This window comes from Zootoca vivipara, chromosome 5 (genome assembly GCF_963506605.1).
Source record: "Zootoca vivipara chromosome 5, rZooViv1.1, whole genome shotgun sequence".
Taxonomy (NCBI): Eukaryota; Metazoa; Chordata; class Lepidosauria; order Squamata; family Lacertidae; genus Zootoca; species Zootoca vivipara.
Window position 1 is genome coordinate 24,814,251 of NC_083280.1, and position 14,698 is coordinate 24,828,948.

The following is a 14,698-nucleotide window of genomic DNA, read 5'->3' on the forward strand; positions in this document are numbered from 1 at the left end:
GATACATCTAAAGAGGACTACATGGAAGTAATCACAGTGCAGTTACATTGCTAATTATTGTTTTTCCTCTTCAAAGGTGTTGTTACTATACAGCATAAGAAAAATGAAGGTGGAGAGACACTTGGGACAACACTGATCATTTGTCCACTTTCTGTCCTAAGTAACTGGATTGTAGGTTTTAAATTTAAACAATTGTGCTTTTCTAAGATAAAAATAGGGCATCTTAACTTCTAAAAAGAATGTTAAAGTGAGGATATATGGGGATTAGAATTTTAATACAGCCTAAATGTTCATAACCAAGATTTAAAGCGCAACCATATTTATTCATATATCCTATTGAATTCATTGGGGCTTATTCTAAGGTAAACAAACATAGAATTGCAGCCAGAGTAATATAATTTAAGGCAGTTGATGATGAACCGAATGGGTTGAGTATTTCTAATGTTGACTGTGCCTCCAACCTTGAAACTATGGTATGCAAGTTGCTCTCAATTTTTCAGCAGAACAACTTCCATTGTAGCCATAATAAATCTGTATTAGGCTTACTCTTACTGTGCTCTATCAGGAAGGGCTGTGGCTCAGGGGTAGAGCATCTGCTTTGCCTGCAGAAGGTCCTAGGTTTGATCCCTAGCATTTCCAGGTAGAGCTGGGAGTGTCTCCTTTCTGAAAGATGGAGAGCTACTGCCAGTCAGTGACTATAGTACTGAGCTAGATGCACCAAGGGTTATGGTTCCTATGTTCCTGACTGTAGTATATCTTAGAATCCTCTTTATAGACAACAGTTATTGAGCCATCGGTTAATTGCAACCTTCTGGTTAATTTTTATTTCAGGATCAGTTTGAACAACATGTGGATCCAGGTGTTCACTTGAACCTTTATGTTTACTATGGCTCGGAACGCAGCAAAGATCCTGCGGTACTTTCAAGACAGGATGTCGTATTAACAACTTACAACGTTTTAGCTAGTGACTATGGAGTAAGTATGGTGAAAAGTTGCAGCAAGATAAAGAAAAGCAGTTTATACTTCATAAATATTTTACTTTTGTTCTAAAATACAATCTAGTAGCCTTCAGCTTTTTTCAAATCAATGCCAAATGCTCCATTGTATTATTTCTTTGTTGTTGTTTTTTTTTTTATAAAAAAAACATGTAATCTGCTTTTCCCTTTGTATTAGTCTTTAGTTCAGAACAACCATATATATATGAAGGAGGTTTTCATCTTGCAGAAGGGCGTCTCCAAACATAAACTGCCATCGCTCATCTCATATCATCACCCATGACCTCTTTCCCCAGATGGGCACCAGATAAAACTGGCGCACTTGACAACTACAGGGGCAGGGTTCCTCTATGAATCTGCAGTTCTAAGCAGATGCACAGAGAAAATAGGCTTTAACATTTTCTGATGTCTCCAGTTGGTAGAAAGTGGGATGAGATGGCAAATGTTCTCTTCCACTCCTGCCCAGGTGTTTTATTTTCTAGTGGCTTCCAGTCACTAATGGTTTCTATGCTTTTATCTTGCAACAGTTTAATGTTTTATATTTGAGGTGTTCATTATACTCTAGCTGCACTATGATGCACTTTTATATAGGTTGTTATACTTTATTATACTGCTAGTTTTTTTGGGATTCTATCCAACCAAGTCATATTCAGAGCAGACCCACTGAAATTGATGGACGTGACTAACTTGAGTTCATTGATTTCAGTGGATCTCCTCTGAGTACAACTTAGTTGGCTACAACTCTTGGAGTCTTGTTCTACCAGGCATTAAGTGCTTAAATTACTGTAATGGATAGCTTGGAAATAACTCGGATGTTATTCTAAGTCAGTTGTTACAGAAGGAGTAGTAAAAATAAGTGAATTTCCTACCTGGAAGCTCTCAAGGCTTTTATGTTTTCCAGCTGGGCAACAGAAAGATAAACATTTGGTTCCTGCTCTTAGAGCTTGCAAGTGATATCAGTTCTGAGAATTGCATACCTTTTAAGGATGTTAAGTGGAGACTGATCATTGTAAATGTAGATGTGGCCATTTAAAAACAGATCCACTGTGCAGTGGGTGTGCATGCCTTAAGTAGCAGTATAGCGGTTTTAAAACAACGTGCTCAAGTAGCAAATCTTTTACAGCAGTTTTAAGTTGCAACTGATGTTTGGAATGCAGTGGAGAGAGAATACAGCTCAGACGGGATAGTCATGCAGGGACTATGTTTGGTGGTGCAGTGCCTGGTGGCTTTTTTGTCTGTTTAAGCAGCTGACACAATCTTGCCTTCCTCTGCCTATTTCTTAGGTGATATTATTAATTGCATCTTGATGTGGGTGCTCACCATTGGAAATAAGAGTAGAAAACTTTGGTTTTTCTTATACAGCTCCAATGGAAACACTTGTAAAATACTGAGCTGTTTTTGGCACCTGCTAAAAATGTTTTTGTTTAGGCAAGCATGTCCCGTCATGTAAATTGGATGTGTATTTTATTATGCAATTTTATTTTGTAATGTGTGTTTGTTTGTGTGTGATACATATTATTCTATTTATGTTTTGATTTTATTTTTGGTCAACTTTATATGTTATGTAAACTGCTTAGAAGTTTAGTGATTATAATCCTGTTAAATAAATAAAAGCTCTTTCTGGAGTGAAATAGGGTCTGTATTACACTTCCATTTTCTCTGTCCCTTAAAGACAAAACTGCTTGCTTAGCTGCTGTTTTATTTTAAATCATATGACTAACAGTTCTATTGATACGTTCTGATGACTGTCATGGGAATAAATTTAACAAATCTGTGTAGTATCCGCTTTAGATGTGAACTGTAAGTAGAGCATGCTGTATTTAAGCCATTCAAATAATTCCCCATATCTTACACAGAGGGTGTGTGTGTGTATGTGATTTGGGGACAAGTGTGGCCCTCCAGGTCCCTCTATCTGGCTCACGGGGCTCTTTCTAGGCCTAGGCCACACACCCTCTGCCTGCACTTGCACCTTCCTTTAGTATTTTTATTGGTTGAAATTGTCCTTATAATGCCTCTTGCATTAATTGGATTGGATTTTCAGTGAAGCAGCAAAAGTGATTTGGCTTCCAGGGCTTCATGCATGCTTGATGTAACTGACTTCCTCTATTCCTGTTCATAAAGGTTACGTATATTCTTCTGGAATAGAGAATGAAAGCAAAATGGTTTCTTTTTTTTTTAAAAGTTACTCTGTTTATTTTACACAGTTTACTTCTATTCTTAAAGTACTACAGCCATTATTTAAAATTTGTTCTAGGCCAGAGGTCATAGTCCTTTACACAAATTAAAATGGCTGAGAGTGGTTTTGGATGAAGGACACACAATACGAAATCCAAATGCTCAACAGACAAAAGCTGTACTGGACCTAGATGCACAAAGAAAATGGATTTTGACAGGTAATTATGCCAAAGGGAGAACACTGCAGCACTGTGTTAATTGAGTTATGCCTGTTGAACAGCTTACTGATTTCAGTAAGATTTTTCAACAGTACTGTGATGCATTATGTCTCTTAGTTTGTTTTGCACTCTGTAAGATTGCTTTAGTTAAGATTGTAGCTTGCTACTTGCTTTGGGGGCAAGTGTGTGCACTCCTCCCTCCAGGGAGCATTCAATTAGCAAATTTCAGCCCAGGCGGGAGCAGTCAGTGCAGTGGGATAGTACTGCACCACCCTATTGACCGCACTGTTGCTGCCACTTAGCAGGGTGGGGCAGGGTAGTAGCAAGGTCAGAGCTGTATGGACAGATCAGCAGAGCCAATCTGGCACTCCCAATGGGGTACCCATGCAGCCCTGACCTGGCTGCCACTCTGATCAGCTCCTGCACCATCCTGGCAAACAGTAGACCCCACTTTTGGAAGGGTGGCAGTGCAGCAGCACCCTGTCTGCAGCTGCTCCTGAGCATGTGGAATTTAGCAGCATCTAAGACAGGCATCCCCAAATTGCGGCCCTCCAGATGTTTTGGCCTACAACTCCCATGATCCCTATCTAACAGGACCAGTGGTCTGGGAAGATGGGAATTGTAGTCCAAAACATCTAGAGGGCTGAAGTTTGGGGATGCCTGATCTAAGAGATGCAAAGAGCAGTTCTGCTAGGGATGCAATATCTGTACTGTATTTCCTTACCTTCTGATGATACTAGCTGCTCGGCATAGGTGCCACCCAGAGAAGCAGCCAAAGCTTATTCCAATGGAAGTGCTATTTCTGCGTTGAGCGCCTGGTGTTGCTCAGGGGGCGGTATGAATTTCTTTGCTGGAAAAAACTGCATTTGTAGTGCATATGCAGACATTTTCTTGCTTTCAGATGATACCTCTCTGAGAGCAAGCACCTTTTCTACTGTATTTTTCTGGCTGCCTCCAGCACTGCTTTTACTTTTCCAGTCATAAATTTCAGCTGCAAAAATGCAGCTGAAGTGGCTGCTTCCTGTTCTGAACAGTTCAACTGCTCATCAAACAGTGAAGAAATCAGTACATGAACTGATGGTGTTATTGTTAAAACCTGATTTGAAGTCATGGTTGGACTAGATTCAAACGCTTATCACTGTTTAGTTTTAATGGACTACTGGGATCAAACCCATAAACTTAGATTAAAGAAAGCATCTCTCCCAGGACAGCAATTGTTCCTGGCCTTAAAGTCAGCGGAGTTTAAATTTTCACTTAATTGTACAACTGAAGAATAGTTTGAACAGGGACACCTAGGCTGAGAAATACCAGCCATCACGCCCTTTTCTTGTGCCACAGCATCTCCAACTCTCGGGGAAGCATTTATTGAGGACTCTGGGACTGGTGGGAAAAACAATAGGCTGAAAAGTCAGCTTCTGCCAGCCCTGTTATATGAGCTGATGATCCAGAGATCCAGCCCATTTTTAACTTGCTGGTTATGGTGAAGTACTGAGGTTGACATTAATATTAAAATGAAAACGCAGCTTTGTAAACAAATGCATCAATGCAGTTTAAGCCCAAGAATATTTATTTTCAGTGTAAGCTCTTATTTTAATCAGGCTCTGTGACTTTTAGGTAATGACTGTACAGTACCTGACTAAAGATGTTTCGAAAGCTAAGCAAAGTAGATGCCAGAACTATTGCATTTTGCAGTAGTGAGGGACTTCATTATTTACAAGGAGGCACTGCTTTTAAAAACCATTTTTAATTCATGAAATAAAATCATCAGGATCTAGTGCCAGAATGTGTTGATCCAAAATAATAATTGATGATCCAGCCTTGCAACGGTGCGTGGGTTTCCACGAGCCTGCAAGTCAGCCAATCATCTTAAGGCAGGTTCATGTCTCTAAATGTAACTTTATAGGAAATTAACAAATGTTTTAATATGTGAAATTGATTTTTTTAAAAAACTTGCCTAGGAAGCTAAAAGCTAGTGTAATACTAATGTTAGAGCTATTACTTAGCAATATTTTGGTGTGATTTTTAAAAAATAATACATAATAATATTTACCTAAGAATTCAAGCTGATACTTTGAAGAACATGCCAAAATAATTTTTGGCAAGTTTTTGATACTCGTACAAGGATATTTTTTGTTTAACCAGTCTTGACTTTAGTTTTTGTGTGAATTTTATGTGGTGTAATCATAATGTGTGGCATGTTTTTGTTTTGTCTATCTTCTTTTTAGGCACACCTATTCAGAATTCCTTAAAGGATTTGTGGTCTCTTCTTTCCTTTTTAAAGCTGAAGCCTTTTACAGATAGAGACTGGTGGAACAGAACAATCCAGCGTCCTGTAACTATGGGAGATGAAGGAGGGCTTAAGTATGAAATGTTTCTAGTTTATAGTTTTCTAATACATATCCTTGATAAGTAAATTTTGTAAGGATCAGTACATGGGTTATACATAAACTGATGTGTGAAGAATGCGGGCTTCATTTAAAGACCTTTTAGTATATTACAGGAAATTTGCAGTTTCACTGGGTATACAAGACTGAGCGACTGAGATATGAAATATATCTGATGTTAAAGCCTCACGGGTGCTTCTTTTGTCTTGCTAGGCGTTTACAATCCCTAATTAACAGCATTACACTTCGAAGAACTAAAACAAGCAAAGTTAAAGGGAAGCCAGTTTTGAAGCTCCCGGAGCGCAAAGTATTCATTCAGCATATTACACTTACAGATGAAGAGAGCCACATGTATCATTCTATGAAAAACGAGAGCATTGCTGCTATTAGCAGGTAAATAGTGCCAGCTGTTAAGTGGAAGAACAGAATTCCATTAGGTTGCATTCAGTAGTTGTTGTAGTCTGATTTTTTTATCTTGTGTGTCTTATAATGCATTCCTAAATATGTTTACTCAGAAATAAGCCCTGTTGCATTCAGTAGGACTTAACTCTGAGGTAAGTGTATACTGTACAGTGGTACTTGGGTTACGAACTTAATCCGTTCCGGAAGTCTGTTCTTAAACCAAAGTTTTCTTAAACCAAGGTGTGCTTTCCCATAGCAGCGGGGAACTCAATTTACAAATGGAACACACTCAACAGGAAGCGAAACATGTTCTTATTCCAAGGCAAAATTCACAAACCAAAACACCTAAACAGTGTTCTCAATCTAAGTTGTTCATAAACTAAGCTGTTCTTAAACCAAGGTACCGCTGTATAGGATTGCAGCCCTGTATATTCCATTGTAATAAAACTCCATGGAATGCAATATTAAGACTTGTATCCCCCTTTTGTGGTTTCTTGTCTTATTTGAATTTGCTAACACTGCATTTTTCACATTACTCCTTTTTTAAGTTATTATCTTGATAATACTTTTAACTGCTTGATTTAAGGTAACTCTACTAATGTACTTAATTGCATGCCATGAGTTTTCCAATATTACACAAATGATCCCCACTATATATATATAATGTATGTGTATGTGTGTGTGTGTGTACGCAATATTAATACTCCCAAGTTGTTTGATTATGTAGAAATTTAACCATTCTTCCTTCAGTGGCCAGCACATTAGCCGTTTTTGTTGCAATTGGAATAGAATTAACAAACTTCCATGATATTTTAATCAAATTACTGCTCATCAATAGCAACATGGATTATTAAAAGGATGGTTGAGAAAACAGGAACATCTGCTGCAACTGTTCAGTGACTGCTTGGTCTGTTGTATACAAATAAAACTGCATTGTCAGGCAGAATGCTGTTCTTGAAACGGGGCATGAGATTTTAACTAAGTGGCTCCTGATAATGTCATTGTTTTTCAGTTCATTACAGAGGGTTAAATGACACGGGAAGCAAAATGGATACACATACATTTACACACCCCTTACACTGAGGTGCCTCATTTGATAGCCTGGATTGTAATCCTTGGTTAAGTCACTGTTTCTAATTGTAATAATATGGTAAATAGGACCTAACAAATCCTGCAAAGTTCTCTTATTATGGCACAAGAGAGAATTGAGCCAGAATTCAGAGGATTTGTGGGTCACAGCTCAAGTATTTAAACTGTAACACTTGCTTTATTTAATGTTAAAATTATCCTGCAGGTATTTCAAAGAAGGAAGTGTCTTGACCCACTATGCAGATGTTCTTGGTGTGTTGCTCAGGTTGAGACAGTTGTGTTGTCATCCATGGCTCTGTACAAGTGTGTCCTCATCCAGCGGTACAGAAGGTAAGTATCCCCATGTTCTTTTAAAAACATAGGAGACCTTTAATCTCAGGTGCTTACACTTCTTGGTTTACAGCGGTTGCTGATGATCCAAATGGGTTGGGTAGTATCTCTCAACATGTGACGAAGGCAGGGGAGCAAAGAACTCCACAGTAAAAAGTTGTTTGTCACCCTTCTATTAATGCACAGCTGCCAGTTGTTTAGTATTCAGATCTGTGTAATTGAATACCCAGGAGACCAGTATGGCTAGAGTACCAGCCAGTTGCCCTCCACGTGTTTTGGACTATAGCTTTCATTAGATTCAGTCAGCATGACCCAGTGGTCAGGGATGATGGGAAATACAGGTGAAACTCGGAAAATTAGAATATTGTCGAAAAGTGCATTTATTTCAGTAATGCAACTTATTTTTTTTTTCTTTTTACAAATGCATTCTTTTGGAAATTCCACAGTAATAAAACAAATAGTTACAAGAATACAAAAATAAACATTGCTATTACATTTCATTAATTACATTCCATTTATAATTGACCCGCCTAACAACAAATCATTACAATTACAACAAATAAAGGCTTGACATATCTTGCTTTGCATGTCATGCATCTATCTCATATATTGGTTTCACCTTTTAAGTTGCATTACTGAAATAAATGCACTTTTTGACGATATTCTAATTTTCCGAGTTTCACCTGTATAGTCTGAAACATCAAGCAGGCAGCAGGTTTCAAAAGGTTATCTTAGTAAGAAAAATATAGAACTGGAGAGTAGTATTATGGTTACAGATGCGTTGCAAGTGTAAAGAACTGGAGAAGCTTGATGAAGTAGGCTACAGTGTTGTACATTGCTGGTTTTCCCCAGGATGCATTTTGCATGATAAGTGTTGGCTCAACATAGGACAACTTTACTGCATGGCCTAATAGTTCTTCCTGCAATCTGTTCTTTGGGTCTCCTAGCCTCTCTTACTTTGACCATCATTGAAGCGAGATGAGCCTACATTTATCATATTTCCCCATGTATAAGATGATGCATTTTGCAAAAAAAAAAAAAAAAAGAGGCAAAAATTTGGTATTGTCTTACACACGGATAGTGAATGCAGGGGGGGGGGTTGCGATTAATGGCAGCAGCAAGCAGGAGAGTGGCGGCAGCGATTGGTGGCTGTGGTGAAGTGGGCAGGCGATTGGCAGCTGCAGCAAGTGGGCGGGTGGGTGGGCTGTTGGTGGCGGCAGGCAATTGGCGGCTGCGGTGAGGTGTGTTTTGGCAGTGGCTGTGGCAAGTGATTGGCAGTGGAGGGCAGGCGGAAGTGAGTGATTGGTGGAAGTGCCCCCCCCCAAAAGCTAAACAATTTGATTTCTTAATTTTGGGTTTAAAAAATAGGGGTCGTCTTATACACGGGGGCGTCTTATACACACAAAAATATGGTATATTTCGGTCTGACAAGGCAAACAAACTACTTATTCTCAAAAAGAAAATAATTAAATATTTGCTAGACAAAGTCAGTTTGTGACTAGTGGGCACTACACAGGACTTGAACTTGTGGGCTACATAGTGAATCTCATGAGTAAGCTGTTGCAGAATTTTAGCTTCATACTTGCTGAGAATAATTTTGTGTATGTAAAAAGATATTTCTGTAAATATCTTATCTGAGAGAACTAGAATGTGAAATGTTCAAATACATAGTCTCAAAACAGATACTTGGAAAATGAAGTTTGTTATCTCATATGGGGGAAAAGATAATTCTTTTAAAATGCTATTAAATATCACTGTAGTGGTAGCTCTTCCCCTTAAACATTAATATCTAAGTATTTGAGTACAGTGGATGAGTATATTGTTCCAATTCATCACTTAAGATGAATTGTGATATGGTATCTATTATCTAAAAGCAAACATGGGTGCTGACAAAAGTGGAACCAAAATGTGGCTATTGTGAAATAAAATGGGCAATGACATCCTTGAGGGATAATACAAGTTCTAAAACATTCCAATCCTTTAGGGGAATCTTCCATGAAAAAACCTAAATGCCACCAGCTCAGCCCAGTGAGGACTAACTATGGTCACCACCCACAGAATGTTGAGAATCAGCTGGAAAATAAAAAGGGGAAATCAGGAGGCAGGGAGAGAGATACGAAATAACCTGCTGGTTAGGGGAATGGCTATCTGGACCCTTCAAAAAGAACAAATCCTACTAAAAGATGAAATACACTGCAACATTTTGTTGTAGATCCTGCTGAAATAGATGCACTTTGATGGTTATCTTGCACTGTGATACTTTAACCCTGTAACATCACTCTTTTTAATTTTTCGTGTATGTGTCTGGACAGATAAATGTACCCCTGAAGAATTGCGTAAGAAATTAATAGAAAAAATGAAGTTAGTGCTAAGCTCTGGATCAGATGAAGAATGTGCCATTTGCTTAGAGTCCCTGAACTTTCCTGTGATAACACACTGTGCCCATGTGTTCTGTAAACCATGTATCTGTGAAGTCATCCAGAGAGAGAAGGTTAGTTATTACCTTTATGAAACTGCAGTGAAAGCAGTTTATATCAGTGGCCAGTAGGGCTACTGTTTTGATTAAACAGATTAATACTCCTTATATTTTATTTTAATTTATTGCCATTGAAACTAATCTGCTGACTTTTCTACTGCATGTATTCCTCTTGATTCTGACCTTTTGATTGTACGGACCTACATTGTATTCCCCCCCCCCTTTTGCATGTGTTTATGTATGACGGCTTCACATTAGACTGAATTGGTACATTGGACAACTTTAAAATGTTTAATTTCAAGGTTTTGCTCAATACCTTTTTGTCATATTTTCATTGCTGTTGCATGTTTTTTGGTGAGAGGGGGGGAAAATGCATAATTATGCTACTAATGGTTAACAGGTCCTACATGGCATTCTTAATTCTTTCGTGGGGGAGTAGTGCCACCCACCTCATGTCAAACCAAACAGCAGATCAAAAGTGGTAAATATCACTCCTGTGCAAGACCTCATTATTATTTTTTAAGAAACCCAAATGCACATTGCTTCCCTTCTCTATTTTGTCTGTAGTGAAACATAACTATGGGCTGGTAATATTTGCTGTTACGCACTTCTGGCAAATTATTTTGTTTTGAAAAACTATGAATGCCTGGAGCAGGAAAAGGCAGTGGAGGTTGGGGGCAAGTGATTGCAGAGAGGGACAAGAAACACACAGCCCAGATACATTCCATCAAGTTCCACCCAGTAGGGAGGAGGCAAGCAGTGGACAACCAAAGAGTATTCATGACTGAAGAAAAACAATGTGTGGAAACTAATGTGCTAACCCCACACATAGACAACCTGATCTGAATGACCTGTCTGCTATATAAAGCCCCCGTCAAAGCAACCTTCATCTAAATAGGACTCTAGCCCACAGCAATACAATTAATGGTGCCAGTAAGCCAAACTATCTAGGAAAAAAGGGAAGGGGACTCAGATGTCAATTGTACTGTACACAGTATGGCAGTGTTGTTTAATTTGTTCATGGTAGAATGTTACCTCCAAAGAGACCTGATTACGGTAATTCTTTGTAGTATTCACTTTGTATATTGTTTTATGTGGAACCTTACCCTCTTCAAAAAAAACCCCGCTGAACTTCTAATGTAAGCATAATACAAAAGCTAGCCTTTAAACATGCAGATCACAACAGTGTATTTCTCAGAACTATAAACTTGTGTTGTCTTTTTCAGACAAACGCCAAATGTCCTCTTTGCAGGAAAGTGGTTGGATTAGAAAATTTAGTAGAATGTCCTTCAGAGGAACTGGATAGTGAAAAAAAGCCTGGCCAAGAATGGGTATCTAGTTCAAAGGTAAATGTCAGATTTGAACACTTCATTCTTTGTTCTGTGGTATGCAAAACATGTTCTTAATGTGTTGTACATTAAAATGCATGAGAATATTCTGTGTCCTCATTGGGGTTTAAGCAATTCATCCAGACTCTTGCAAGAACTCTGCTTTCTCCATATTATTTTCTATTACCTTGTCTTTGGCTTTAGCCATCTTCGTTGCTTTATGCCTCTAAAAGCAGCGGGAAGTGAGGCCATAACTGGAAAGAATTGTTACCTATGAAAAATACCTGGCTTGCACATTTGTGACTTCCTGATATCTTCCTACATTTAATTCCATTTATTAATGTGACTTAGATTGCTACTTCTAAAAGTTACACATTATTTTCATGTTGTATGTGTTAACAGTTCCTGTTGCTTTCCAAAATTGAGATTCTAGGTCTCCTAAGTAATGACATTTTATATAGGAAATTAGTTTTCTTCCCAATTTTTGTTCCAGGTTCACCAATTTTCTTTCATTTCTGTGAGGCCAATTATTTTTGGTTTGTGGTGGTAAGAAATGGGAGAAATGATTGGTCAATCTAGCACACAGGACTCTGAGAACATGCATGCTTTCCTTTGTAACAATAAAACCTTAGGGAAATGAAGAGATTTGTTTGTAAAACTGAAAATGACTACTTTGTGTTTCAGGTCAATGCCTTGATGCATGCCTTGATAAAACTAAGGAAGCAAAATCCTACTATTAAGAGTTTAATAGTTTCTCAGTTCACAAAGTTCCTGACTCTAATAGAGATTCCACTAAAGTAAGTAGAAATATGTGCTCGCTAAGTTTCTTCAGCAAAGAACTGAAAAATTTAAATACTTGATATCTTGTCTGCTGTGCTGTGTGCATTTCTGCCCCTGAAAAAAAACTTCTCATGAAAAAAAATCAAAACTTCATATCAGTAGGGTTTGTCATTTTAGGGGGGGGGGGCTTAGTTTTTGCAAATTTATTGAGTGAGGTGTCTTAAAAAGATGTTTTTGGGTGTGAAGAAATCAAATCTGCTATTTTTATGGTTGGACAGCATTTAGCTTAGTAAGTCTACATTTGATGAAGAAGCACATAAACTGCTTTTGAAAAACCAAAGAATTTTAATTCTGAAAATGTCAGATAACAATTATAATTAATAATATAACTGCAAGTACTTGGCAATCATTTTTAATGATTTCTATGCAATTTTACACACATTTTACTTAGCAGCAAAATACTAATCAAAATATATTTTGATAACCTAAGTCATGTTATAACTTTTTAGCACCTTCATTTTGGGAATTTGGCAGTTGAAATATTCAGCATGCCATAATATGAGGTCAGAACATTCAATTTTACTAACGGTTGTACTTCTTCTGATTCAGGGAATCTGGGTTTGCTTTTGCTCGTTTGGATGGGTCTATGACACGGAAACAAAGAGTACAGGCAATCCAGCAGTTCCAAAGTAATGAAGAAGGGTCCCCAACTATAATGCTGTTATCTCTAAAAGCTGGTGGTGTTGGTTTGAATCTCACAGCAGCTTCACAAGTATTTTTAATGGATCCAGTAAGTATAAACTAGTCAATCAGTGTGATATTTACTGGCTCTGCAACACATCCTAGAAATATAAGAAGGAATGAGAAATTCATTTTTAGCAGCTAGATAATGGCAAAAGAAAGTGTTAGCTGCAGCAAAAAATGCAAGTTTTTCCCCATCAGGTTAGCTGTGGTAGAAAACCTGTAATAAAGCTGCTGATTGTAAATGTGCATAAGTTAACTTGAAAAGCTAAGGGAGCAATCCTAACCTCTGGCTGGCAGAGGTGTGGTTTGATGATCTTGCATTTTCAGGAGTAGAAGTTGTGGAGCGGGGAGGAAAAAAGTCCCTTTGCTGTCTCAGCTCCAAAGTTGGTTTTCAACAAAAGGCCCAAATTGGGCCTTTTGTAACATGATGTCAGCAGGGTTTGTACAGCCTCTCCTTTCAGGGGTTTCTGCCGGTTACTGCTGTTGGAAATGCTATCTACCTGGCATTTGGGATATGTATGTTGAGGTGCTCCTTGCTGGTGGAGGTTGAGCAGGGGGACATAATGGTTCCATCCATACCCCTTTAAGATCAGGAGTTTGTGTGCCTGCTATCATCCTTATAAGAAAAAGTGAAATTGTACCAGTTCATTCCCCAAGGTCATCTTTAAAGGCTTTATATCTTATGGAAGTGAATGTGCTCCCCTGGAGAGCCTTTGTATTCTAGCTTAACTATAATCGGAAAACCTTATTTCTTCAAGAATACTCTTTATTCCAGGCAGCTTGATGGGATAGGCAGTTTGTCACCAAGAAATGGGCTGGTGGACTGATGTGTCATGTATATAACTAATAGAAAATGGAATATGTTCTTCTCAAGTCTTCCAATGCCATGCTAGTAAAACACTAAATAAAGTCCCACAGTGCTATAGTGATCATAGCTTAGAAATCTGAAATTTGAAAGCACATTACTTTTGGCAAGGCTTAGCATGACTACTGAATATCTCTGATAGGCTTGGAATCCTGCTGCAGAGGACCAGTGCTTTGACAGATGTCACAGACTTGGGCAGAAGCAGGATGTTGTCATCACCAAGGTGAGCTGGCGAATATCTTGAGCACCTGTGGTTATAAGAAGTTGCTTTTAATTCGAGCACACGTATACATACCGCTGAACCCAGAGCCTGCAGTTGTGCTTAGGGATGCAGTATAATAAAAGAGGGACTAGCAAGGAATTAAATCACATTTTCTGTATTGCAAACATGTGGCCTTTGAAACAACAGAGTGTGCATAGAGTAGCTAAGGGTGTATGTGAAGAGCGTTAAAAAGATCATATTTTGCCAGTTAACTATTTAGCACAAAAATGGGAAACAGACTGAATCTTGCTTCCCTCACCGACAAGATTTTAGTTTTGTAAAATGGCCTATGCTGTTTGTGCAGGAGTGGGGTTCGCAGATAGTTTTCTATCTACCGTAAGTTGACATAGTAATGTAAGACAGCTTCCCCACACATCAGGCTCCTTGCTATATGAGCATTTGCAAATAGAAATGAAGGCACTACTTTCTTCTTGTTGCTGTAAGTTCTAGGACTGTACTTTCCATAAATATTTTTCCTGAACTCTTAGTTTGCCAAATTTCATGGAGGACCACTTAACATCATGGTTTTTGTTCTACAAATCAAAGCACATAGAACCAGAGTTAGAAGGGACCCTGAGGATCGTATAGTCCAACCCCCTGCAATGCAGGAATCTTGCCCATCATGGGGCTTGTGCTCACAAACCTGAGAT

The 14,698-nt window shown here is 38.4% G+C and overlaps 1 protein-coding gene across 2 annotated transcripts in view; it reads left to right on the forward strand.

Annotated features, from left to right (window-relative positions):
• The window catches only part of HLTF (helicase like transcription factor), a 30,126-nt gene that overhangs the window by 12,094 nt on the left and 3,334 nt on the right, over positions 1–14,698 (forward strand). For both annotated transcript variants that reach the window (XM_060274490.1, XM_035133509.2), the window contains exons 14-24: positions 77–171; positions 832–975; positions 3,250–3,388; positions 5,614–5,749; positions 5,986–6,165; positions 7,469–7,593; positions 9,906–10,084; positions 11,296–11,415; positions 12,082–12,194; positions 12,787–12,967; positions 13,929–14,009. In XM_060274490.1, coding sequence (XP_060130473.1) covers positions 77–171; positions 832–975; positions 3,250–3,388; positions 5,614–5,749; positions 5,986–6,165; positions 7,469–7,593; positions 9,906–10,084; positions 11,296–11,415; positions 12,082–12,194; positions 12,787–12,967; positions 13,929–14,009 — 1,493 coding nt within the window. The remainder of the gene's footprint in view (positions 1–76; positions 172–831; positions 976–3,249; positions 3,389–5,613; positions 5,750–5,985; positions 6,166–7,468; positions 7,594–9,905; positions 10,085–11,295; positions 11,416–12,081; positions 12,195–12,786; positions 12,968–13,928; positions 14,010–14,698) is intronic.